At 36.6% G+C, this 27492-nt stretch overlaps 1 protein-coding gene across 17 annotated transcripts in view; it reads left to right on the top strand.

The window, feature by feature from the left end:
- The window catches only part of LOC105225669 (protein sneaky), a 392025-nt gene that overhangs the window by 124552 nt on the left and 239981 nt on the right, over positions 1 to 27492 (top strand). Inside the window, exons 6-7 of one of the 17 annotated variants that reach the window (XR_007421637.1) lie at positions 9755 to 14761; positions 24331 to 24467. The exons of 10 other annotated variants lie outside the window; for them this stretch is intronic. Coding sequence is in view for 5 of the 7 variants with exons in the window: in XM_049448015.1 (XP_049303972.1) it covers positions 24331 to 24954 (624 nt within the window). In the remaining 2 variants the exon portion in view is untranslated. 6 more of the 17 variants (XR_007421635.1, XM_049448025.1, XM_049448028.1 and 3 more) reach the window with 6 other exon arrangements.

Genomic DNA, 27492 nt, shown 5'->3' with positions numbered 1-27492 from the left:
CATGTAATTCCGGCATAACGTCACCAACGGAATTTATTGCGATCTCCACACTCTAGCACAGATACAAAATAAAATAATATCAGCTTTTCCTGGCCTTAAGTTTATTCACACTCAGCTTCTATTAATTGTTTTAATTAATAATGATGACCAAATGGAATTGATATCGATGGAGCACAATCGGGCTCATCGAGGTTTACACGAAAACTTTCGCAAGATTTTTCGTAAATACTATTTTCCAAATATAAAGAAATTATTGAAATCAACAATAGCAAATTGCAAAGTATGTTTGCAGAATAAACACCAAAGAAAACCTCCTGATCCTGGAATAGGTAAAACACCAATCCCAGACCGCCCAGGTGAAATTCTCCACATGGATATTCTTATAACTGGCAGGTAATTGTTTTTAACGTTACTTCAAGAGCTACGGTTGATATTAAATACGCCCTATTAGAAGTCCTATTAATGTTTAATAACACTAAAGTCATTGTCTCTGATAACGAAAGAGCTTTTCAATCTAACGCAATTCAAGTTATGCTCAGAGATATGTTTTCTATAGACCAGTTTTTCATTCCTACTCTTCACAGCGAAAGTAATGGCCAAGTAAATAGGTTCCACTCCCGGCTGTTGGAAATTGCACGCTGTATAAAAGAACAGCAAAAAATAAATGATATTATTGACCTAGTTATTTTATCAACGCACAAATACAATTGCAGTTTTCATTCTGTTATCGATGCTAGACCAACCGACAAATTATTTGAAATTATTATCACAATAGTCTTAACTAAAAATTTAATTATTGTTTATTTGAATTTGAATTTGTAACACTCATATTACATTAACCATTAATTGTATTTAGCAAAAATAAACTAAAAGTTTTGTAAAGCTTAAGTCAATCAATTAAGCAACTAAACCATTTGTCACCTCTTCAACATATGCTCAACAAAGCTCCAATGTAAAATATGCTCCGTCGAATCGAGGACGTTTCGAGACTTAAGAGGGGAGTAGTTAACCTTAGTTAAGACAACAACTAACATAAGATGAATTGGTCAGGTAACATAACGTAAATTGTTTTCAATGCTACGCACGTTCCTGCTGGGCTCTTCATGCTGGAATGCTTACTACGGTCATTTGCATATAATTATTATCACCAATAAGTGCGCACAGCAACAGCATAACTCTTTGATGGGTGACATTCGGAAGGTGATGCGTAAAACACTGAAGTGTTACGGTACCTTCAGAAGTTGTAATTGCAATGATAAAGCTGCTCACAGCAAGATCACCTGAAGAGTAAGATCTCATAGCAACAACGATATTTTAAAGAGAGCTACAAGTAAGTGGTTGCTGCATAATATGGAAAAGCAGGGGAATAATTGCTTGGGTTTAAGCTTAGTTAGGGGATGTAATGTAAACGTGAAACTATTAGCATCAGTAATAAAAGTTTCTTAATAAAATAATTGCATTTTTAACTTATACGCAATTCGTGGATTTTCGCCATGGCGACTGTTGAGGTGTGAGATGGTGCGTTGTCTTGGTGGAACAAGACTTTCTTTTTTTGCAAATGTGGCCGATTTTTCGAAATTTCTTCCTTTAGCTTGTCCAATAATGATGCGTAGTATGCTCCTGTTATAGTTTTTCCTTTTTCAAGATAGTCGATAAAAATAATTCCATGGCTGTCCCAAAAAACACTCGCCATCACTTTTTCAGCCGAATACACAGCTTTAGGTTTTTTTGGGGCTGGTTCCCCCTTTTCAATCCACTGTTTAGATTGGATTTTTGTTTCGGGCGTATAATGATGAATCTAAGTTTCGTCTACAGTTACCAATCGGCGCCAAAACTCGGTCTTATTGCCTCTAAACTGAGCCAACAGAGCGCTGGAAATGTTCATGCGCGCACGTTTGTGGTCTAGCCTAAGCAAACGCGGCACCCAACGCACGGACAGCTTTCTCATGCCCAAATCTTGGTTTAATATGTGACAAACAGTTTCTTTTGACATCTTCATAATCTCAGCTATTTCCCTAACCATAATCCGGCGGTCGTCTAGTACCAATTGATGAACTTTAGCGATGTTATCGTTAGTGGTTACAGTTTTTGGACGCCCACGACGTTCATCATCTTCCAAGCTCCTGCGACCACGTTTAAATTCAGTTGCCCAAAATTTTACGGTGGTAAACGATGGTGCAGAGTCACCATACACAGAGTCCAACTCATCTTTGATTTGTGAAGGCGTATTGCCTTTCAAAAATAAAAATTTAATTACAGCTCGATATTCAATTTTTTCCATTTTGGGGAAATCACCGAAATAGACTCACAAAAACGACTGTCAACAGTTAATTGCGCAAGATAAATTTCTGAAATTTTGGCGAGTAGCTATTATAATATGCACAATTTGAGGTAGAAACTTTTTTTCAGATGTGTCGCTAGCTTCACGTTGAGGTCGGTTATTTATCGGACAGCCCTCGTATAATAGATAAAATCGAGTCGATACTACCCCAACTCCCTATACTACATAAGTAAATTAATTTTTGGTTTTTTAACAAACCTTATGCCGAATATGGTACGTCAGTTAGTGTATGAGTTGTGTACTTGCATATATACAATTTCTCGGATTCCGATCCTCTGGTTGACGTTTTACACCATAAAGTATTTCCCTAGCTTGGTTCCTGCATATAAAATGTTCGGTTGCACCCGAACTTTCTTAATTGTTGTCATTTGGTTTACGACTAATATTTTTAACAAATAATTCTTTGGGAAAGGCAACAAGTTTCCAAACTGAGGATATGATGCATTGTCATTAAAGAAATCGTGTGCGACTGTCACACATTTTGTGTACTTATTCTATATTACTTTCATCATTATTGTTGAAAATATTACTGTGGAACACTCCTTGTTTATGTAATTATTTTATTATTATATAATTTTAGGTATTTATTTTGTTTTATTTATAGTTTGATTAGATTACACTTTTTAATTTAGATGGCATAATTAAATCACCCATATAAGTGACAACACTTCCCCCATCTTTTAATTCTTTAAAAGTCCTATGGAAAAATCTACAGAGATGCCAAACGGCACAAACTTAAATTCAATGAATGTTTTCTGGAACTTTCTTCGGCAGGTATATGCAAAAAATCATTTGCCAACTATCTCGTCATTTAATATCATTGGAAAATGATAGCCCAAATTTTCTCATTTAATTTGATTGATCCTTTGATTTATCCTTTTTAGATACAAGTAACCGGCGTTGCGTATTCTGATACACTTAGAGTAATAATATCTATTTATAATCTTGAAATGATACACGCCTAGGTGCCTGACGCACCGGTACACTGTCCTTTAATATAACTTTCATTTCAACCGAGGAATATTTTATTCTTTGTGGCTCATATTGAGCAATCTGTTTTTCCATTTCTAACATTTTTCACTTACCGATATGTGAAAAATCAAATTTTGGCTTCGGATACAGTTCTTCTATACAAATTATGCTAGAAGCTTCTATGTTATTCTGCCTCTTTTGCAATATCTGGTTTGTCATTCAATAGAAACTTATCATTATCTTCGCTAATTCTTAAATCGACTTGACCCAACGTCCAATTGTTGCCGGATATTGGAGATCCGTATTTGTGGACTAAATGATATGTGATACTTATCTCGTTGTCATCTTCTTTTACTCGAGTTTTGAAACTTCTCAATGTGATCAGTTCTGCATTACCGAAGCCGCCTAACAACCGTTTATCTTTGTATGGTTTAATTTTAAAATTTTTTTTTCCACTGTATCTCTTCTGATCAAGCATAATTGATTGCCCGTATCTTTCACAGAAGGAAAATTTATTCCCTACCTTTACCCTTTTAAACTTTAGTCCAAAGTCTGCCACTGAATGTTAGAACACTACTTAATTTTATGTATCCCTTCAGTTTTATCTGCTTCCCTATTTACATAAAGGCATAAAGCTGCCCATCTGAGACCTCACTGTCGATTTCACAGTCATCGTTAAGAAAACACTAGTATGTCAGAAAACTCTTTCTTACTACTTGCTACTCTTATCGGTAGCCCTACTTCTCTAAACTTCTCTTTTAACACTTTCACTGTCATTTTCAATATATTCTGAATGTACATTTCGAGTGCTCTTTTACAGTTCAAAATACTTATCGCTGAACTATACTCGTAGTATGTCTATGTCATCGTATTACTCGAATAGATCATCGTTCCGACGAATGCAATATTCGCCATCGCCAATTTCTTTTTTTTTTTTCTCGAAAACTCGTACCGTCGAGTCATCAAATGTTGTCACCGTCCATGCCTCTGCACTATATTTGTTGGATTTCAACGTAAATATTGCTGTTGGTGATGTTGCTGGTTCCAAGATAGACGAAATTATCCACGATTTATGATTGTCAATAGTGACGTGGGTCGCGAGTGTGACTGTTTGTTTGAAGAAGTCGCACGATAGGAAGTCGCCTTGTCTGAAACCTCGTTTGGTATCGAATGACTTCCCGATTCTGACGAAGCTTTTAGTATTGCTCAACGTCAGTTTACACAGTCGTATTAGTTTTGCGGGAATACCAAATTCAGATAAAGCAGCATAGAGGCAGCTCCTTTTCGTGCTGTCAAAGGCAGCTTTAAAATCGACGAACAGGTGGTGTGTATCAAACATCTTTTCACGAGTATTCCAAGACTTGGCGCATGCTGAATATCTGGTGGGCTGTTGATTTTCCAGGCCTAAAGCCACACTGATGAGAACCAACCAGTTGGTTGACTGTGGGCTTTAATATTTTACACAGCACACTCGATAGAACCTTATATGCGATGTTGAGGAGGCTTCTCCCACGGTAGTTGGCGTAGATTATGGGGTCTCCCTTTTTATGGATTGGGAAGAGCGCACTTAAATTTCAATCGTTAGGCATGCTTTGTTTGAATAGCTCAGCCGGCAATTCATCGACCCCCTCCGCTTTGTTGTTCTTTAGACGGCTAATTGCTATTCGAACTTCCTCCTGCTCGTTCAATGGAGCGTCGGCTCTATCGGATTCGCCTTCTCCTGGCGTTATGCTTTCACTGACTGCCATTCAGCATGCTGGAGAAGTGTTCTCTACATGATTTTAGTATGCTCTGGGCATCAGTTCCTAGATCTCCTCTAAGTGTTCTACAAGAGTATGCTGCCATGTGTAGAAGTTCACGCAAGTGAAAAAAGTATTCTGATCGCTTTTCACTTGGGAGTGACCAGAAACGATTTTTAAATATATCTCAAGCAGCGCACGAGTTCCAGTCTTAGGCAAAGTATCCTCTGGGAAGGTTTATAATCATCCGAAAAAACATTCATTGGCAAGTATTTTTTGAATATTATCTCCTTGAAATGTTAGAAGGGCTTACGTCTCTGATAGTTCATCCGTTCAGTTCAATTTTCGATGACGCATTCGAGCATATCGACTGGTAACTGGCAAATGATACGAGTTCTGTTTTGCTTCAAGAGCTGAATCGAGCGGGATTATCCGCATAACTTTAAGATTGAATTGACTAGCCCCGAATGTGAAATTTTCTGCTCATCAAAGTGTTCTCTAAATACACTCATTGATTGATGCGAAATCATGAGCTTCAATTTATGGCATCAAATAGTCGGTTATAATGTCTTGATAACGGTCACCATTGACGGTTACGTTCTCACCGGCATCATTTTTGAAGAAATATGGACCGATGAATTGGCCCGCAAACCACACTAAACCGTTTTGAAATTACAAGTTTGGAGTCTTTTCCGGTTGCTCTTCGTCCCAAATGCTTGTTTACATACCCATTAAGGCAGAAATGAAGACATCGTTGAAAAAAATTGTGCCGCTTGTTTTTGCACGAGCTGTATTTTGTACGCTTTCAATTTAAGATCTCGACGTAAAATGAGCCAAATCGTTCCACACTTCAATCCGAGTTGCTGCGAACGACGCCGAATCGATCTTCGTGTATACTCTCAGCTACTGCTGATGAAATGCCAAACAATACTGAACAAAAATAGCATGACAGCTTGACACGACTCACGCGTGATCTGTCAAAAAAGGCTATTGAAAAAAGTCCTTATACTTGGATCACCCGTTATAATTACTAAATTTAATTTACAATCATATATCTCTTTTCTTTCAGCTTCTGTTTTACTTAATACTTTGAGTTAGCATAATAATGAATTATATTCATTTTCAATAAATTCATATTGATCTTATTCCTTAATAATTTAATCTTTGTTTAGTTAATTTAAATTTCTGATAAATTTAATCTTACATTAAAATTACATATATACATACGTAAACAACTTTTTGAAGAAAATATCTTTCATTCAATATTCATATGTTTTATATTTCTCGGAACAGTAGAACCTCAGAAAAGTCAAAAGGCACAGAAATTATGAATACGGAAAAGTTAAGCCGCCTTCACACACGAGACTTTACAAAGTTAAGTACTTCTTAATTAATATACATACGTGCTATCATTTTTACTTCTCAAATGTCATTTGTGTATGTATACAACATTGTTACAAAAAAGAACCCGCAAATTGTAAATATAACGGAAAATATTAAATTATTCATCAATATTTATTTGTTGCCTTCAAAGTAATCCCCACCAGATGTGATACACTTAGGCCAACGATTTTTCCAGTCCTTAAGTTTTTGCCCAATTTTTCCATTTTAGGCAAAAAAAAACAATATTACGAGTAAAACACGCTCTTCATTTTCATTGATATTGCTCACATATGCGGTATAGAGTCGCGAGGAAGTTCAAAAATATTTTTATTAGGTATATGATGACTAAGATATTGACCCGACTTAACCCTTTTCTGGCACCAAGAGATAATAACATCAGGAAATCGTTCTCTCTGCATTTCAATTATATATCGTACACATAGATCTATATTTTCACCAAAAGTTAACTATAAGTACTGGGGCCAATATATTCTGAACCAGGTGTTTGAATAGTTTAAGTTCGACTTGAGTGGAAAGTAGGCGTAATTTAACTTAGATTTCATCCATTTTCACACTGTATTATGAGAATATTAAAATAATGTCATCTACCAAATTTGGTTTGAAATCGATTGAGCAGATCCCGTCGTATGTGATATTACCTAAAAGTGGGCGGTGCTGCGCCCTATATAATAGCGGCAAGAGTATGAAATGTTCGAATCCAGCCGAACTTTGTGCTTCCTTGCTAGTTTATACTTATATTCCTTACTTGCTTATTCTTATATTAAATTCGCGCCAGCTATAGTTATATCATAAGTAACTATCTTCAAATGTTATACATATGTGATACTCGTATAAACTCCAAACAAGAAGCTAAGTATATTAAGGGGATTTTCTTGCTCTTGCAAGATTGCAGATTGCAAAAATCCTATACCAAAATATGCAAGGGCACGAGAGCACCCATTGTAGAATCTGGTGATATATGAACGGTTGATTCGGTCAATTTATTGTGAATGACTATTGTGAATTGGCGCACCTTCTGCATTCATTCTTAACAAAAAAACTGTAACAAATCTTTATAAATAATTTAAATCGAAATTATAAAATCTATTTAAAATTTACTTTTCTAAACAATGTAACGTAAAAATATGTGTTTAAGTAAAATGGCATCTAGCACAGGGTTGCAATTATTTTTTTACGTGTCATTGCACGAAAGTAAACATGGGTTTTTGTCTGACATATTTTACATCCCTTGCAAATGTTTTTCTGCGTATGGTTATAAGATTGCCCTAAACAAATATTGTATAAAAAATATTGAAGTACACATAATTGACAAAAGGGGTTTTGAAAATAATTTGGTTTATTTAGTAAAAAAGAAAGTATGCGCATGACATGGTAAGTGAAAAGTAATGGTTAGGCATTGCATTTGGTTTTATTATTTTGTGGAAAGAGCAAAGGCAAAATTGAAAACAAAGCTTCCATACCTCGATGGCTGCTTGTTTACGCGTCTTCAATACAACATTTGGTTGGTTTTGATTTTCGCTTTTTCGCAATTCTCAATCGCAATTTTAGTTGAGACGAGAGAAGAGGAGCAAATGCTATCAAGTGATGGAAATTAAGGAGAATGCAGCCATGTGTAAAAATTCACGCAGGTGAAGAAAGTTCTCTGAGCGCCATTCACTTGGGAGTGACCATAATTGATTCTTGTAGATATCGCAAAAGCAGCACTCGACTTCAGGTTTCAGACCAAGTATCCTCTGGGTAGCCAAAAAAATATCCGTTTGAAGCCGAGCTAAAGTGAGAAGGCGAAACATCCCTCCCGGCTGGTTGTGGGACCCGCCACATAAAAAACCCCTTAATGAAAAGAACACAACAGTCCATTTCATGACGACCACTTCAAACATACTAACGGTTACGATTTAAGAGCACCTGGAATGTTCGATCTCTTGATTGCGAAGATGCCGACGCCCAGCTGGTTAATGTTCTCGTAACAGTAAAGGCTGACATCACCGTTGCACAAGAACTGCGATGGACGGGACAAGGACTGAGATGAGTAGGTCCTTGGGGAACTTACTACAGTGGCCATATAAAGGAGCACCAAGAGATGGTGAGCCCGATTCGACTATCGATGAAAAGGCACGTGAAAAAATGATCGACACGCAACATCTCTGCATCGATTTCAAAGCGAATTTTGACAGCACGAAAATGGACTACCTCAATGTCTTTATTAGGTATCCCCGCAAAACTAATACTACACAACCGTATACAGATATACTGACGTTGAGTATTACCAAAAGCTCCGTCGGGATCAGGAAGGATCTCTCGGAGCCTTTCGATACCAAACGAGGTTTTAGACAAGACGGCTCTCTATCGTGCGATTTCTTCAATATACTCCTGGAAAAAATAATTCGACCTGCAGATCTGAATAGATAAGGTACACTCTTCTGTAAAAAGGTACAGCTGCTGACGTACACCGATGATATTGACGTCATTGGCCTAAACATTCCAGACTGGATAAGGAAGCGAAGCAAATTGGTCTGATAGTGAACTGGGGTAATACGAAATATCTCCTGTCATTAAACAAACAGTTGTCGACTAGGCTCTCACGTTACCGTAGAGAATCATAACTTTGAAGTCGTGGATGATTTCGTCTATCTTGGAACCAGTATTAACACCAACAGATGCTACTTCGCACTGAGTAGGCAATTGGGAAGAAAAGTCCTCTCTCAACGAACGAAGACCAAATTCTATAAGATACTCATCATTCCCATCAACAGCTGATGAGTCGGCGTTACGAGTTTTCGAGAGAAAGGTTCTGTGGAAGATTTATGGTCCTTTGCGCATTGGCAACGGCGAAAACTGCAGTGGATGGAACTATGAGCAGTATGACGACATTGACATGGTTCAGCGAATTCAGAGACAGCGGCTACTCTGGCTAGGTCAAGTCGACCGAATGAATGAAAACCCTCTAGATCTGAGAATATTCGACGCTATGTTGGAAAGACCAGAAGAAGAAGAAATGAAATAAATTAAAAATAAAAATATATAAAATGTTGTGTTATTATATTGTAACTAGAGATTTTTAACCAATAAGTGAAGGAAAATTGTTTGAATAGCCCAGACAGTAAAACTATGCAACTTAATTTTTTTTAACACCGGTAAGTTAAGAAAGTATTATTTAAAATAGCTTAAACAATTTAAGTAATCTCCTTATTTTAAGATAAAAATTAATGTGTCATCACACAACAAATTCGTTTCTCACGAGTTGAGTGTGTTATTTATTATTTAAATTCAGTCGATTGAAAAGCTTTTTTATTTGCAGCTGAAAGGAAAGTAGCTATTGAAAAATTGGACATTGTCATAGATGAAATTCAGTCTTTAAGAGGTATGAGTATGTTTTAATGATATTTTATTGATTTATTAAAATAAGTATACAAAAATGTATTATTTTATGTGACGCAGGCTAAAATCGGGGTTCTTGTAAAACAAAAAAAAAAATAGATTTAGAAAAAAATGTTTAACTATATGTTAAGAACAGCAAGAAAAACTTTAAAAAATAAAAATTTGGTTTAATTTTGAAATTATTATTATTATTATTTTATAATTATAATTACTGATTTCTCGTAATTACCCTTTTTACCGATCCTTACATGGGGTCTTATTTTGTGTTTAGGCAACAGGTAGTCATTAGATTTATAACGACCAGACGACGTAACTGTAACTGATACCAATAGTCGTAACGACAAAGGCCACTTAATGAACAATTTCATTTAAACCAGGGATGGGCACATTTTTTCCCGTAAAGTTAGCAAAGTGCGGACGGGGCTAGATGAGGGGAATATCAGTGTACGGAGGGAAGTTTCGAAAAAAAATCAATTACATTCCACCGCCACTTAATGTTCATCGCAGAATGCAGAGATAAAGAGATTCCCAACTCTCCTGTCACTGGAAATGTGAGAGCCGCTCACCTACCGAACTTTGACAGTTGACTGGATTGGGTAGGTGTTGACGTTTTGCAATTGGAATGACTGGAAAGGCCAGATTGAAATTATACAAAAAATATATGTGAACGGAGGAATTTGTTGCCGCCGTTCAAGATCGCTAATAAAAATTTAAAATAATGAAAAGCAAAGAAAATGCGAAAATTAAATATATTTCATGAAACGTTTTGTAATTTGATGCATAATAGAATTAATTTTCTGTTACAATTGATTAGAAACATTTATTAATTGAGAACTAACAGGCTTAATTCACTTTATTAAGAATTGAAAGATCGAAAGTCAGTTGTTTTAAAATACCATAACATCATAAAAAAGGAATTAAGTAGTTTCGCCATATATTAAAAGTCCAATATATAATAATTTGAAATGGTAATTAATGTTGGGTATTTTAATTTAAAATGCCCAAAAATTCTTATTTTGTTCGATCTGGCCATAATGGAAAATGTTATAAAAAACGCTTATTTTGAGGCGCTCTCACACTGGAATAAGTTGGGCATCCCATTATCCCTTGCAGAATGGTTGCGGCAATACTGACATTGTACACAAATTTAAGAGTGGAAGTTTACTTCATATCGGAATTGTACAGTTGTATGAACAAAAAGAGATAAACATAATTTGCACGTTTTAGAGATTCGCATTAATATCTGTTTTAATTTACCTTTGGATGCTGGAAATTCTAATCACTGTTAGGAAAAAATATATATATGTTATACTTGTATCTAAAAACAATTTTATTTAATAAGAAAACAGCATATTTTAAAACTTCACAATACCTTATGGTTGTTCCCATTTTGTTCACACCACTGTACATGTGATAGATTAGTCAATGGTGGTGATGCCAGTTGTAAAAATTCATTTTAGTAACAATTGGGAAAACTTTTATCAAGTTGTGGGCTTTTATACGTACATATGCATATCTGCATATATGTATAAAAAAAGATACTTATGACCATTATATATATTGTGTTTAAACATATTGCAGTTCCATTTAATGAAAATGCTTATATTATATAAATATATGATTTGTGATGTTTTCAGTTTGGTTGTTTTATCAAAATATTCAAAGAATTGAGGTTTTTTTCTATAATTGTTAAATTTTAAAAATCTAGGTTGCCTCTGGAAATGTATTAGAATAATAATATGCGCTATAGAAAGGGAACACATATTTTCAAAAATATAAGAAATCATCAAATAAAAATATATTTGTGCGCTATGGCATTATTGATTGAGAGTGGCTAAGCACACAAATAGAATACAAACGCTAATGGCAGAAACATCTTCTCACTTCGCTACGAGCTGCAAGCGTTTTGTTCTCGTTTTCATTCGAACAATTTTGCCATTACTCAATACGCATATGTAGTTTTGTACACATTTAAGTTTTCAATTATAATTTTTCATAATATAAAATATCAAAACTGAAATCAAACTATTAAAATTAGTTTATATATTTGTAAATAATAGCCTTCGATTCTGAATTTGAGTTATTTTAAGAAAATTTCAAATATATTGAAGACAATTTTTATAATTACTACAGTATATCAAGCCTGGCAACCCTGCGGTGTGAGAGAGCAATCAGTTGAGTCGTTTCTACGGGGAAAACCCCAAGTCGTTGGAAATTCTACGATTGGCGGGTGGGTTGTTAGGTAGTTATTTACATTGCGCTCTCATAAGATTCATTTGGTCATATGTGTTTGAAGAAACAGTGGTTCATAAACTGAAGTTATTATTGAAATTACTTTTTATAAGGAAGTTTAAAGAAATAACCTGGTTTGAAACTTTTCGCTTCGAAAATTATATCTTAAATAAGAAGTAGGTTATCTGATTTAAATTTTGGTACAGCAATGCGTGTAGAAAATGCGATTAAACCAAACATATAATTTATTATTTCAAATAAACAAAATTAAATGCGGATATAACGACATATTAAAAAAAAAGATTACTAAAATAAATTATTTATTATACCTTTTGTTATTTGTCTTACATTTTATAAATTTATAGTAGTTACAAACAAATTTAAAATTGTTAGGCAGTTTTACAGTTATTACCCACAGTGCAACTTCCGACATACATATGCGCGCGCTCTCATTTGTAAACATGGTGTGGTAAAAAAACGTTGCACTCACTTCCCTCTTCATGTTTGCCCTCGATGATCCCCTCACCTAGCCCTCAAAATGTGCAATCTTGCCACTGAGGGCTAATATGCCCACCCCTGATTGAACGAAACCCATTTATGCTGAAAGCATGCACAAATTTTTTTAAATGAAAGGCTATGCATTTACTATGCAGCCGTGTCCTCGAAGATTTTGTGCACAACACTTTCCAATGTTCCCATAGCCGCAAACGACTATTTCCAGCAAACAAAATATCTGTTGCTCGTTTTATACCAAAAGTTAGAAGATTAATTCATTTTATACTGAACATATGTATTTGTACCCTCACCAACTTGCGTAAAATAAATATTAATAAGACACATACACTTTCAATCACTGTTTACGGAATATGTGTGTATTGCATAGGGAGCATAGCGATTCCTTAACTTTATTTTTGTGTTGTTCAATAAATTTGAAAATTAGGAAGCTATTAAGCAATATCGTATGATAGGTATCGATTTTTCGACTTTTTGGACAATTTTCTTATGTGTATTTTTTAAGTGTGAATACACAAATTGGACAAGTGATAGCGCGAGTTAACATATCTATCAACCAAAGTACAATTAATACAAAGTACAAACTATACTGATAAGCGAATAATAAACAGAAACTACCGCATTCCAAAGTCCTCATCAATACACACGACACCAAAACACTTCAGCAAATCACAGATCGATAACACATTACAAGAAATGCTATATAAAGAAACACAACACAATAATATAGGTTTTTTGTTCATTGTACATTGTCATAGCTATAAGTACATATTTAATAAATAAAGAAACAGTTCTTCATTGGACTTAAAATTTATATTCTTTGATTGAAGAAAATAGCTGGCGCCCGAGCAGGGACCGCATAACAAGGATTCCGGATATAAAATCCTTCAATAAGTCGGTCGTAAAGTCTACAAGGGACATAGTCTCATAAAAAAAAAAAAAAAAACCTTCATAGAAGGATACATAAATAAAGAACAAAAGTGAAAAATTTATAATAAAGTGAATTTTTTTTTTTTTTTAATTATAAAAATGGTAACCTCAGCAGAAGTAGCAGCTATGCAAGTAGTAATAGCAGATGTACAACGAAGGATGTGTGTACAAGAAAATGATCATCTGAGCCTCCCACCTCCATCAACGGATTACAAATGTTCATTTACAAGTCCAGAAGAAATTGATTTAAATATGTTTAAAATCCTCACCACATTCAACGGAGACCAAAATGATTATAGAGCTTGGAGAAAAATGGCTATGAGATTAATGGATAGTATCAAGAACTTCGAAGGACATAATAAATATATCCAAGCACTCATGATGATACAGTCAAAAATTATTGGAACAGCCGCACAAGTACTGATAAATAACAATACCAAACTAAATTTCGATGACATCATCGATCGATTGGACGATTCATATGCGTACTGGAAGAAGAAATGATGAGAATAAAGCAAAATAACTTATCACTCACTATGTACTATGATCAAATCAACCAAGAATTAAATTTGATCCTGTCTAAAATTGAAATGTCTCATAAATATGAGGAAGTGGCACGAGCTATGTATAACCACAGAAGTGCAATTTAAAGCAGTTCGCACATTTATAGCAGGACTCAGAAGCATAGCAACAAAGAATGCTCTATACTCCAGAGGATGTAAGAACATAGTAGAAGCATACGTTATAGCACGTACTATGCAACACGATGCGCAGTACCTGTTCCTAGAGTACTCACCAAGGATTCATCAACCTACAAAAAATCCATATGTTCAACAAGAGCCGTTCAACCAGCCCAGGAAAGTACAAGCAATCGAGCCGATGGATGTAGACTCGTCTTTCCAATACAGACGACCTACACAACACCAACAAGCAACAACAAATAACGGCCAGCAAGCTCAACAACTCCAACAGCAAGGACAATGCTTCAATCCTTTCCGAAATCCCATAAACAATTTCAGGAAAAGAGATGGAGAAAATTCATTTAACCAGCAACGATTGAAAGACAGGAAACTCAACCAAATCACCAGAGACGAGCACGATAATGATTCGCTCTACAATGAACAGTCAACTAGTGAATACAGCCGTCAGAAACATTTTTTATAAGAAGGAATGGCTTGCGCACACTCCAAAGGACATCATCGGATGGCAATCCATATATTTATTAATAGACACAGGATCTGAAGAAAATTATGTAAGTACTAAGTACCCAAAATTATTAAATTATCCAAACACAAAAACTATGCATGGGAAATCAATAATTACCCATAAAAAAAGAGGTCAATCTATTAGCGTTTGATATAGAATTCTTGGAGCTAGATAAACTCAAGGATTATGATTTCATAATAGGCATTAAAGGATTACAACAAATACAAGCAGATATCAATATTTTCGACTACTCCATTAGCTTCTCCCAAATAACAGAATCAGTTAACCTAAACTACACTGTAGGAGAACAAGAATATGTAGAGGAGATTAAAAATCGAATGCAAAATAATCATAATAATGAACTATTACCATATGTTACAACCATAGAAGCAGAAATTCGGACCGAAACAAACGAACCGGTATGGGTAAGACAATATCCCTATCCACAGACTGATAGAGGATTCGTAGAAGAGGAAATTAATAAATTATTAAAAAATAAAATAATACGGCCTAGCAAAAGCCCATATAATTCCCCCATTTGGACAGTCTCAAAGAAAGGAACCGATGAGGCAGGAAAGGCAAAAAGAAGATGGGAATAGACTTTCAGAAACTGAATAAAGTCACCGTTTCAGATAGATATCCTATCCCGGATATTACAATGATGTTACAGAACCTAGGGAACACCAACTACTTCACGACTCTCGACTTAGAATCAGGATTCCATCAAATCATGATTACGGAACAAGATAGGGAAAAAACTGCATTTTCAATAAACAGTGCGAAATACGAATTCCTTCGTTTACCATTTGGACTGAAAAACGCACCTTCAATCTTCCAAAGATGCGTTTACGATATCCTTAGACCATATATTGGCAAATGTGCATACGTATATATCGATGATGTTCTAATATATTCAACTACCCCTGAACAACACCAATATCATACAAACGCTCCATAAAGCCAACATGAAAATTTCGGACGAAAAATCCAATTTTTTTCAAAGACAAACAGAATTTCTAGGACACATCATAAAAAACGGAAGAATAACAGTAGACCCTAAGAAAATAGAATACCTAAAAAATAAATTAAAGGAACAAATAGAGTTATACCAACCAGATTTCGACAAAGAATTCGAACTTACAACAGATGCGAGCAATTATGCAATAGGAGCAGTTTTAGCTCAGGGTAGGAATCCCGTTGCATTCATATCACGCACACTGACCCAAACCGAACAAAATTACTCCACGAATGAGAAAGAAATGCTCGCGATCGTATGGTCATTACGTAAGTTTAGAAACTATTTACATGTATGGTATAACCAATTTAACCATTTATACAGACCACCAATCTTTAATATTCTCCATTTCCGAAAAAAAACCCAAATACGAAATTAAAAAGATGGAAGAATCAAATAGAAGAATACGGGGCGAAATTAAAATATAAATCAGGATCACAAAATGTAGTAGCAGATCCACTCAGTAGACAAGTCTATACCACGACAAATGAATCTATACACTCTGCCGGAAACCTCAACTCCGATCCAAATTAAACAAGTTAATGCACCCATAAATCAATTCAGAAATCAAATTATCATAAAAAAATCAGGTGAATCACAATTAATTCAAACCACAATATTTCCGAATCACGAAAGATTCATAATCTACAATAACACGCACACTGATTTAATAGAAACACTAAAGAAGGTGATAAACCCAAATGTCACTACAGCTTTCCATTCACTACTAGAGACTTGGTACGAAATACATGACGTTATAAACAACACATTCAGTACCACGAAAAAAGTATTCTGCCAACATCTATTAAAAGACATAATAAGAGAAAAAGAAAGAGATGAAATAATTAAATATACTCATAATCGAGCCCACAGAAATGCTGAGAATAACACAAAAGAGATACTAGAGCCATGGATAATATGATACGAGACTCTCGCATTGGCTCTCATTTTTCCCCTCAAACGCGTTCCCTGATTATTTGACAGCCAAGGAGACCAGGGAATTTTTGACAGTTGATTTCAGAAAAGGCGGAATGCCAGAAGTAAAGCGCTATAATTACTTGACGATATTAGTGTGAAATGAAATTTCATTGAACTATGCGAACATATTTTGGCAAAATAAATGTTTATGTAAATTAATTAATGATTTTGCATTTTAGCATTTATATATGTATGCATTTTCAAAGTGTTTAATTTAGTGTTTTGTATAATTTATTAAATACCCAATCTAATATTTTTCAGTAGTGGCATCATTGCCAAATGTTATAAAAAATGCGAGTTTTGACAGCTCTCTCTCGAATCAAAGAGTTTCGTATCATATTATCCATGCTAGAGCAGTGGTCGGCATGAGAGGATCTGTCACTGTGTTGGTGAGCACGAAAAAAAGTAGCCCAGTGAGAAATTGGAATTAAAATTAAGCAAATTTTATAAGCAAAATTATAAAATAATATCTTTAAAAGACTTGGAACATAAAAGGCATTGCATGGCACCAAAGGCATTTAGAAACATAAAATATTTCTCGCAGGGCATATTTGGTTTTGCGCTATAGTCTTACGTGATGTTAATTCGTTGCTGGCTCGACAACGACTGAACGATAGAGCGTAATAGGCTAGACAGTGAACAACGCAGAATCGTGGGTCGTGTCAGCTGGCACGAGCTATCTTACGGGGCATCTCGACACGATAGAATTTATAGAATACTAGCTGCATTGCCGTGCACATAGCCTGTGGAGACTCCACATTGCTCATAGCTTACTAGACATAGAATACTATCTAGTTTGCCATGTCTAGTAAGCTAGAAGCTGTCACTTCAGCAGTTTGACAGCGCAGTTTTCATTTCTATGAAAATTTTGAAAAGGCAACATATCCCATTTGCACATATGCCGACGGCATTTTAAATTTGGAAATATGAAATTTATAAGAGCAAGTATTAAGACGGTTGTGTTATATTATAAAAATAAAGTACATTTTCAAAATAACATTCTTTCAAAAAATTAATATTTAGTTTAATATTGTTAATTTACAGAAAAATTATGCAAATTGGGTTGGGAATGAGCGAAGTCTTGAATTTAATAAACTACAAGCATAAATCAAAATATTATTGCGCATTTTAAATATATTATTTCAATTGGTATATAAAATTTATGCCGCAATTATCATATAATAGTCCAAAAATATGAATTCTTATTTTTCCCAGAAGTACATTTGTAAAAAAGGATCTTTCTCCTTTTCTTATTATCTTATTTTTCCCAGAAATACATTTGTAAAAAAAAAGATCTTTATCCTTGGTATTATTTTCTTTTTGCCAGAAATACATTTGTAAACAAAAGGATCTTAATCCTTTTTTTATTTTCCACATAAAAGATTTCAAATGTACGCTACATCAGCTACCTACCCGACGGCATTTCGCAAATGATAAAATAAAATTTTCAAGAGCTCAAAGCATGCGCTACATCAGCTCGAACCTACCTACCCTACGCCTTTGCGCAAATGATTCTATCATGCTAGCAAATGCCCACGTACAGATTTGGCAATGGCAATAGCAATTCGATTGACAGCTAGTATTCTATAAATTCTATCGTGTCGAGATGCCCCGTTATGGGCGCTCAATGTAACTGAACTCCCTTCTCTCTGACGTGACGATGACGTGAGAATCCGCGACATTTGGATTTTTGCCGTCGCAAACGTCGCAGCTGATTGCTCTCTCACAACGCAGGGTTGCCAATATCGATATACTGCAGAAATTATCAACTTTTATAATTCAATCTGTTCAATATGTTTGAAATTTTCTTAAAATAACTCAAAATCAGAGTCGAATGCTATTATTTATAAATATATAAACTATTTTTAATAGCTTGTTTTCAGTTTTGATATTTTATATTGTAAAAAATTGTAATTGAAAACAAACATGTGCTCAAAACTAAATATGCGTATCGATCTTTGATTCGAGAGAGAGTTGTCAAAACTCGCATTTTTTATAACATTTGCCAATGATGCCACTACTGAAAAATATTAGATTGGATATTTAATAAATTATACAAAACGCTAAATTAAACACTTTTAAAATGCATACATATATAAATGTTAAAATGCAAAATCATTAATTAATTTACATAAACATTTATTTTGACAAAATATGTTCGCACAGTTCAATGAAATTTCATTTCACACTAATTTCGTCAAGTAATTAAAGCGGTTTACTTCTGGCATCTCGCCTTTTCTGAAATCAGCTGATCGAAATTCCCTGATCTCTTTCGCTGTCAAATAATCAGGGAACGCGTTTGAGGAAAAAATGAGAGCCAATGCGAGAGTCTCGTATCATATTATCCATGACCCAGTCAAACAAGTATACGGAAAAACCCCAATATCCGAAGGTATAGGCACAAATGGATGTATTTTATATCAACAACACAACATACCTGACTACTCGCATTTTTTATAACGTTTGCCAATGATGCCACTGCTGAAAAATATTGGATTGGATATGTAATAAATTAAATAAAACGCTAAATTAAACACTTTTAAAATGCATACAAATTATAATTTTACTTTCAATTATTTTTTAATATCAACTTTATTTAATTAAAGTATTTATACAGAAATATCTTAAATGCTATCCTCCTTTAGCAACCAACGTGTCCTGCTAAAAGGTCTAATTGCAACAGACCGCACTGCTGTTAATTCTGATTGGAAGAACTGAACCTCGCTCTCTGTTGCATCTCACTGTTAGCTGCTCAGTTTGCTCTCACCTTAGTTCGCCCACGCTTGTTTTCGAACTATTGGCTATGTTAAGCCGCAGTTCTCCAACAATTAGGTTGGTGTGAATGATATCTTTGCTGTTGTTATCCAATGATCGCTCTCACGGCAGTTGGTTCGCACTTGCTTTACAACTACTGGGATGTAAAGTAGTAGCTGTTAACTACAGTGATCGCTCTCACAGCGTTCGGTGCTCACTTGCCTAACAGCTTTTGTTAATGCTTTTACGTGGGTGACCAGCAGTTATTACTGCTTAACTCCCCCCCTTCTAAATGAGGGACGTCCACGATCCTCAACAATAATGCCTAAATTAATTTAATTTGTATGGTTTGAAAGATTATCACAGCGATATCATTGCATAAACTTCTGACCAATTACAGTGTTGCACATAGAATAGGTTGAGTTATAATTTTGTATGGTTATGGTTGAGTCACTTTACTTTTGGCATTAGTTCCGCAGACCCATACATATATTGGAACAGGAATGAGTTACAAGTTAATGAGTGAGATAGAGAGAACAACGATTATAAGTGGTCGAGCATTGACAAATTTTACAGCAATTTAACAGCGGTATAATAAATCCATGAGAGGTCTAAAATGCTGGTATTTGTGAGCAAGTTGCAATTACATGGTTGCCAAGTTGGTTTTTCTTAAATCTAATAACTATCGTTATAACTTAACATAAAATTCCATTTCATTGTAGTTAACAAAAATTTGAAACTACAAAAGTTTTACATGGTGGAAATGAATATTCGTGAGTTGCTCAGTTACCTAGTCACCATAAAATTCGATGTAGCAAAATTTAATTTTTTGTAATAAGCCTATGTTTTTGTTATTGGAGTATCAAAGAAGAAATGTGGCCAGACTAGTATTTACTTTAAATTGTCTTTATGGACCACCCTCCCCTTAATTAAAACTGTACTCCCTAGGTCTTTTTCAATTGTATGTTCCTCATAAAGTGGTGTTAACTTATTACCTAGTCTAGTATTTCTTTTTACCATAACTTTATCTCCTTCTTTAAAAACACGCTCGGTTCTGTTTTTGTTGTGACTTGTGAGCTCTTTTTGTTGCGCACATCTAATACGTTCAGATACTTCATTATTCGGTTTATCAATACTGGATCTAAATACGTCTACTGGCCTCATTTTAGTTACAGAATGTATTGTTTTGTTATATTCAATGGTTGACAGCAAGATAAGATCCATCGTATCATCAATACATCTTTGAAGAATTGAAGAAGGTATTGAGAAAGTCACAAATACACTACTGGCGCAAAATACCATTTTCGGATGGGTCCTAAGTGAACTAGTTGCGGAACCAGTTACAACATTGACAACTCAAGTTGAGGAAGTCTCGAACGAGTACCTCAATTCACAATTGAGAAAATTCTGGGAATTAGAAGAACTCCCCCCATATCACTCAGAACCCCGGAAGATCAGTATTGTGAGGATTTTTACAAAGCCACAACTACTAGATCAGAAAACGGTCGGTACGTCGTGCGACTACCACTTAAGCAACAATTTCCAGATACACTCGCCTTAGGTCACTCTCGCACCTCTGCAATACAGCAGTTTCTAAGTATGGAAAAAAACCTACTTAGAAAAGGTGAGCTGAAACAAGATTATGATGGTGTCTTAGAAGAATACCTTCAGTTAGATCACATGGAGAAAGTAAGCCCATGTGAAAAAATCATAAAAGGCAAATATTATTCATTCTACTTGCCACATCATGCAGTAGTGAAGCCTGACAAAAAAACAACAAAAGTCAGAGTTGTCTTCAATGCCTCAAGAACCACTAGCTCGGGGAATTCCCTAAATGATATTCTATTTACGGGACCCACACTACAACCAGACTTAATGCTCCTCATATTAAATTGGCGTATATACAAATACGTATTCAATGGGGATGTCGAAAAAATGTATCGGCAAATAGTCGTACATAAAGATGATCAAGATTTTCAGAGAATTATTTTCCGAAAATCCCCCAATTGTCCACTAAGCGACTTTAAGCTAAAAACAGTTACCTTTGACGTAAACTGTGCCCCGTACCTAGCCATTCGTACACTCCACGAACTGGCAGAAGACACAAAGTCAGAATTTCCTCTGGCAACAAAAGTGTTAAAAACACAAACGTATGTGGACGATATTTTGTCTGGAAGCCACAGTCTTCCACAAGCAAGCATAAGTGACACAAGCTCTCAAAACAGCTGGGTTTCCGTTAAAAAAGATAACGGCTAACTACCCTAATATTTTAAAGGGTATACCAAAAGAAAATTTGTTGGACACTAATTTCCTTATTTTCGAAAAGGAAAGTACAACAAAAACTCAGGGCATCCAATGGAATGCGATATCGGACCAGTTCTCGTACACGACTGAGTCCATATCCGCACTATCCGCCATTACAAAACGCCAAATTCTCTCCTCTGTGGCAAAACTTTTTGACCCCGCAGGATGGCTATCGCCAATTATGATACAAGCCAAAATCCTGATACAAGAATTATGGCTAGATGGTACCGACTGGGACGAGCAAGTAAAACCACTTCGTTTAGAAAAGTGGTCCCAGTTCGCGAGCAATCTAAAAGATATCACACAAATACAAATCCCAAGATGGGTAAATTATATCCCAGAGCACAAAGTCGAATTACACGGCTTTTGTGACGCCTCTGAAAAGGCGTATTGCGCCACTATATATGTTCGCACACAAAGCGACAAAGCGACCACAAGCCACTTACTAGTTGCAAAAGCAAAAGTGGCTCCTCTAAAAACCATAAGTTTACCACGACTAGAACTATGTGGTGCACTACTACTTGCCAAACTAGCATCCATAGTGCAAACGCAACTGAATATGGCAAAAAATAAATTATATCTCTGGTCCGATTCCGAGATTATATTAGCCTGGTTGGAAAAACCACCACATGCATGGAAGACGTATATCTCCAATCGAACGTCTGAAATTCTTGACCTAGTGGGATCAGCCACTTGGCGACACGTAGCCAGTGCTGACAATCCTGCTGATCTAGGTACAAGAGGGTGCAAACCTTTGCACCTTGCCACCACCACCCTCTGGTGGAATGGCCCCCGATGGTTAACAGAATCTCCCGATTCTTGGCCACAATCGCCCATGCGCAACATTATTGCCCCAGAAAGTCGAAAGATCGACTCCTTTCACACAGCATTGGATGACGACGACATCCTTGAGCGATTTTCATCATACACCCGAGCACTCAGGGTAATCGCTTACATGATCAAATTCATAGAACGACTCAAGATTAAAGTCAAGGGAGAACCCTCAGTGTACTCCCAAGGTGATACTTTGTTGCACCTAGACCTACAAAAGGCAAAGGTTGCTCTCATCACTTACACCCAATCGCGCCATTTCAGTAGCGAGATGTCACTACTAAGAGAATCGAAGCCGATTAATAAAAGGAGCTCACTCTTAGTACTAAATCCATTTCTGGATACAAAGGGTGTGCTTCGTGCGAACGGTCGGCTTGCCAACTCAAGCCTGACATATAACGAACGCCATCCCATAATTTTGCCAGAACAATCACAACTTGCAACATTACTTATCCGTTATATACATATATTAATGCTACACGCTGAACATCGCTTGATGCAACATATAATCCGTCAAGAGTTCTACATTCCCCGACTTAAGCCTCAAATAAAAAAATGCATTTTCATGTGTAAAATCTGCACGATGCATAAACAGAAAATGAGGACGCAGATTATGGCAGCACTTCCACCGGAACGCTGCAACTTTGCTCCGCCTTTCACTACCACAGGTGTCGATTTTGCTGGGCCTTTTCAGATAAAGGCGTCCATGCTAAGGTCTCCCACACTAATGAAAGGCTACGTGGCTGTCTTTGTCTGTTTTACGACAAAAGCAGTACACCTCGAGCTATGTACTAGTCTGACAAAAGAGGCTTTTCTCGCGGCATTCGCACGCTTCGTCGGACGACGCGGTTTTCCGTCAAAACTTATGAGCGACAACGGAAAAACGTTTATAGGGGCTCAAAGAGCCACAGAAAAACAGTTTGTTGATTTCATCAAGCAAGTTTCCCCTGATATTGTACACAAGTACGCTCACCAAGGCATTAATTGGCAATTTATTCCCCCAAGCGCGCCTCATATGGGTGGTTTATGGGAATCCGCAGTAAAAAGTTTTAAATCCCATTTTAAAAAAGTAGCTGGAAACTACAAATTCAATTACGAGGAATTCTCAACATTACTAATTCGCATTGAAGCCGTACTCAATTCACGGCCACTAACAATGCTCTCGCAAGACCCCTCAGATCTTACAGCCCTAACCCCAGGGCACTTTCTCAAAGGAGCACCCATTCTGGCCACACCTGAGCCAGGCGTGGAGTCGCTGTCCTTATTAAATCGATGGGAAAGAATTAAAATTCTCCATCACAATTTCAGTCGACGATGGAAAGAAGACTATTTAAAAGACCTCCACAAGAGGTATCGATGGAAAACATCAGAAAATGCGCCTAAGCTTGGAGATTGTGTCCTAATTAACGATGATTGTCTCCCTCCGACCGAATGGCGGCTTGGCCGCATAGAAAAGCTTCACTATGGCTCCGACGGTCATATCCGAGTGGTCGATCTCCGTACGCAAACCGGAACGTTAACTAGACCACTTGTAAAACTATGTTTTTTACCAACTACCGATTATAACGAATCGGTGTCAAAACTCGTTAAAACAACCGCCGAAATAAACGATAATCAAACGATATAACTTAATCATTTAAGAGCTCGTCCAAAATTACGGCCCATTCGTGCCACGTATTGTGAAACCAACTATGAATGATTAATCTATAACCACTTCCTCTTCTTCCATACAGGGTATTATGGATGCTGAAAGGCCAGTTACACCAACGCCAACTATACGTTCGGCTATCACTGTGCCGCGCACTGGGGCTGTCCCCGTAGCAGCGCCCCGTACAACTACTGTCACCACTGCGCCAACCGTTGCACGAACTGCCGCCCGACAAACCACGACCGCGGCTTCGCGGCCACCCCGAACCCGATGCCCGTTTTGTTGCCGCCCACACCGCTTGCAGCACTGCCCTATTTTTAAGGGGATGACTCCCAATCAGCGTCAGCAGGTGGCACAGGCACATGGACACTGCTTGAATTGTCTGGCCCAAACGCATGTTACACAGGAGTGCGTGTCTGACACCATGTGCCAGCACTGTGAGCGGCCACATCATACACTACTACACCGTCATCCCAGATGTGCTGTCGCCCGTTCACCTGCTCCCCGTAGTCGCGATTTAGCCCGACAGGCGCAGCCAAGCCGTGTAGCACGGACCCGTCGAAGAAATGTCCTCGCAGCACCTCGGGCCTGGCGTCCACATAACGACATTTCGATGCGGCGCCAATCATCCAGGCCACAACCTTGCCGCACGACAGGCCTTAGCAACGTGGTCGCCACCTTGCAGCAGCTACAGCGTCTCCTAGGCTAACTATTCGCCTAGGGGGGCCGGGATGGCCAAATGAATAGCGTACTACACCCGCATACAACCCTACATAAATTCCACACATGACATCGCTACTCGGCCTTATGGTTAAGATCAAAGTAGAATCTGTTATTACCAACTTCAGGCATCTAGCAATTTCAATTAAAGTGCTGTGAAACCTCTCTATCTGACCATTGGAGCAGCTATGCAAAGGTGGAGCATTGATGATATTAATACCAAAATTATTGGAAAGAAGTTGTCTGACAGCGTTTGAATTCAACGATTTTTCGTTGTCACAATAAATAATTTTTGTTTTTGGAAAAATGTTCAAAATTTGTATTAATTGGGGCTTTATGTCCAAAATTGTTCTCGACGCAATGGTCTGAACGATTGCGAATTTTGAGAACTTGTCTACACAAGTCAAGAAATACTTTGAGTCGGTAGAAAAAATGTCAATATGCAGGATCTCTCCTGAGTATAGTGGAATGGGTGTATCTGCTATTTTATGTTTCCGATGCTGCCTATTGTACTTCGATTTAGAGCAGATCCTACAGTTTAAAACAACCTCTTTGGCTTTCTTTTCCATCTTTGGGAAAAAGTAGTCCCTCAAGATTTGCTTAACATTTTCCTGTGCTGCACGGTGTGCACGATTATGCTCCGCAGCTATTATCTCCAACTGATCATTCGGGTCAAAAATGTCCGTTACATATGTTTTAGTGTATCTAAATTTTGTACTTGGAAACATTTGCACCAAGTCATGCTGAATGTGGGCTAGTATGGATAAATTACAATGAATTGCGTTAACTACATTAGTATTCACAATGTCCTGAATAGTTCCTAAGAGTGTGCTTCTGTCACAAAACTGTATGCAGTGTCTAGTTTTATTCCCAAAAATAATGAAAGTTCGTTTTGATGGAAACTCACTTTCTTCAATAATTATTTGATTCCTAAAACAATTAACCGGTTTTTCAACTACCTCTATGGTGTACGTTAACGATCTTTCGCTGTGAATCGTGGCTGAATCTGAGTTCATATTTTCGTCCATCATATTAACTTGCTGTCGCGAAAGAGCATCGGCAACGTAGTTTTCTTTTCCAGGCTTGTAATAAAGCTTCGCATTATGTTCGTCGATAAATGCTTTCCAACGTTTAATCTTTGCATTTGGATTTCTGTCAGACACCGCAAACGTTAGCGGTTGATGGTCAGTAAAAATATTCAATTGGCGTACACCATAAAGATAGTTACGAAGGTTTTTTAATGCCCAGACTATGGCCAAAAGTTCCCTTTCATTAGTGGCAAAGTGAAGATCATTGTCTTTTAGGGTTCTAGAAATCATAGTTATTGGTCTGCCTTCCTGAGAAAGAACAGCACCCAGGCCACGGTTGGACGCATCCGTAGTTAAATCAAATGCATTTTTGAAATCGGGACAAGCGAGCATTACGTCTTCCGATACTAAAATGTGTTTAAGTTTCTCAAATGCTTGCAGTTGCTTTGAATTTAAAAGTATTTTCACTCTTTTGGATCTGTAAGCGCTAACTTTTCCATTATCCCCCTTAAAAATATCAGTCAATGGTTTGGCTATACTGGCAAAGTCTTTCACGAAGCATCTATAGTAGCTTGCTAATCCTAGAAAGGACCTGAGACCGTACAGGGTTTCGGGGGTTGGGAAATTTAGCATTGTGCTAACTTTATCTGGGCACGTCTTAATGCCACCCCGTGATACAATAAATCCGAGATACTCTGTTTCAGTTTTGAAAAATTTGGACTTGTCGACTGACACCCTCATGTTAGCGTCATGTAGACTCCTCAAGACCCAATCTATGTCTTTAATATGTTGTTCTTTAGATTCGGAATAAATAATAACATCATCTACATAAACAAAACAGCTTTTTCCTATCTTTTCCCTTAAGATGTCGTCTATGGCTCTTTGAAAAATACTCGGAGCGTTTTTTAATCCGAAAGGTAGCCTACAAAATTCATACTTTCCGTTGCTAACGGAAAAGGCTGTTTTTTCCCTGTCTCGCTCAGCGAGCTCGATCTGGTGAAATCCAGACTTCAAATCAAGGGTTGTGAAGTATTGTGCATGTCCCATATTTGATAAAATCGAAATGACATTTGGTATTGGGTATTTGTCGTCAATGGTATTTTCGTTCAGTTTGCGAAAATCTACCACCAGACGCTTTTTTTTATTGCCAAACTCATCAATGCCCTTCTTGTCCACAACCCAAATGGGGTTATTGTAGGGAGACGTAGATCGTCTTATAATACCATTTCGTAAAAGCTCTTTTATTTCATTGTTAACAAAGTCAACTACCCCCATTGGATATGGATACATCTTAGAATAAATCGGTTTTTCATGTTTTGTACGAATCCTAGCAACTACATTTGTGTTATATGGCAGTGATTCGTTCGGATCGGCGAAAGCCTGTGATCCTTTATTTATCATATTTGAAAAATCCTCCCTTATTGCAAGAGGTACACTTTCCTGTTGAATTTTCAAAGCATTAATGTTGTAAATTTTTATAAAATATAATTTTTCAATTC

This window comes from Bactrocera dorsalis, chromosome 2, assembly GCF_023373825.1.
Source record: "Bactrocera dorsalis isolate Fly_Bdor chromosome 2, ASM2337382v1, whole genome shotgun sequence".
Classification (NCBI taxonomy): domain Eukaryota; kingdom Metazoa; phylum Arthropoda; class Insecta; order Diptera; family Tephritidae; genus Bactrocera; species Bactrocera dorsalis.
This window is presented reverse-complemented; position numbering and strand designations above follow the sequence as displayed.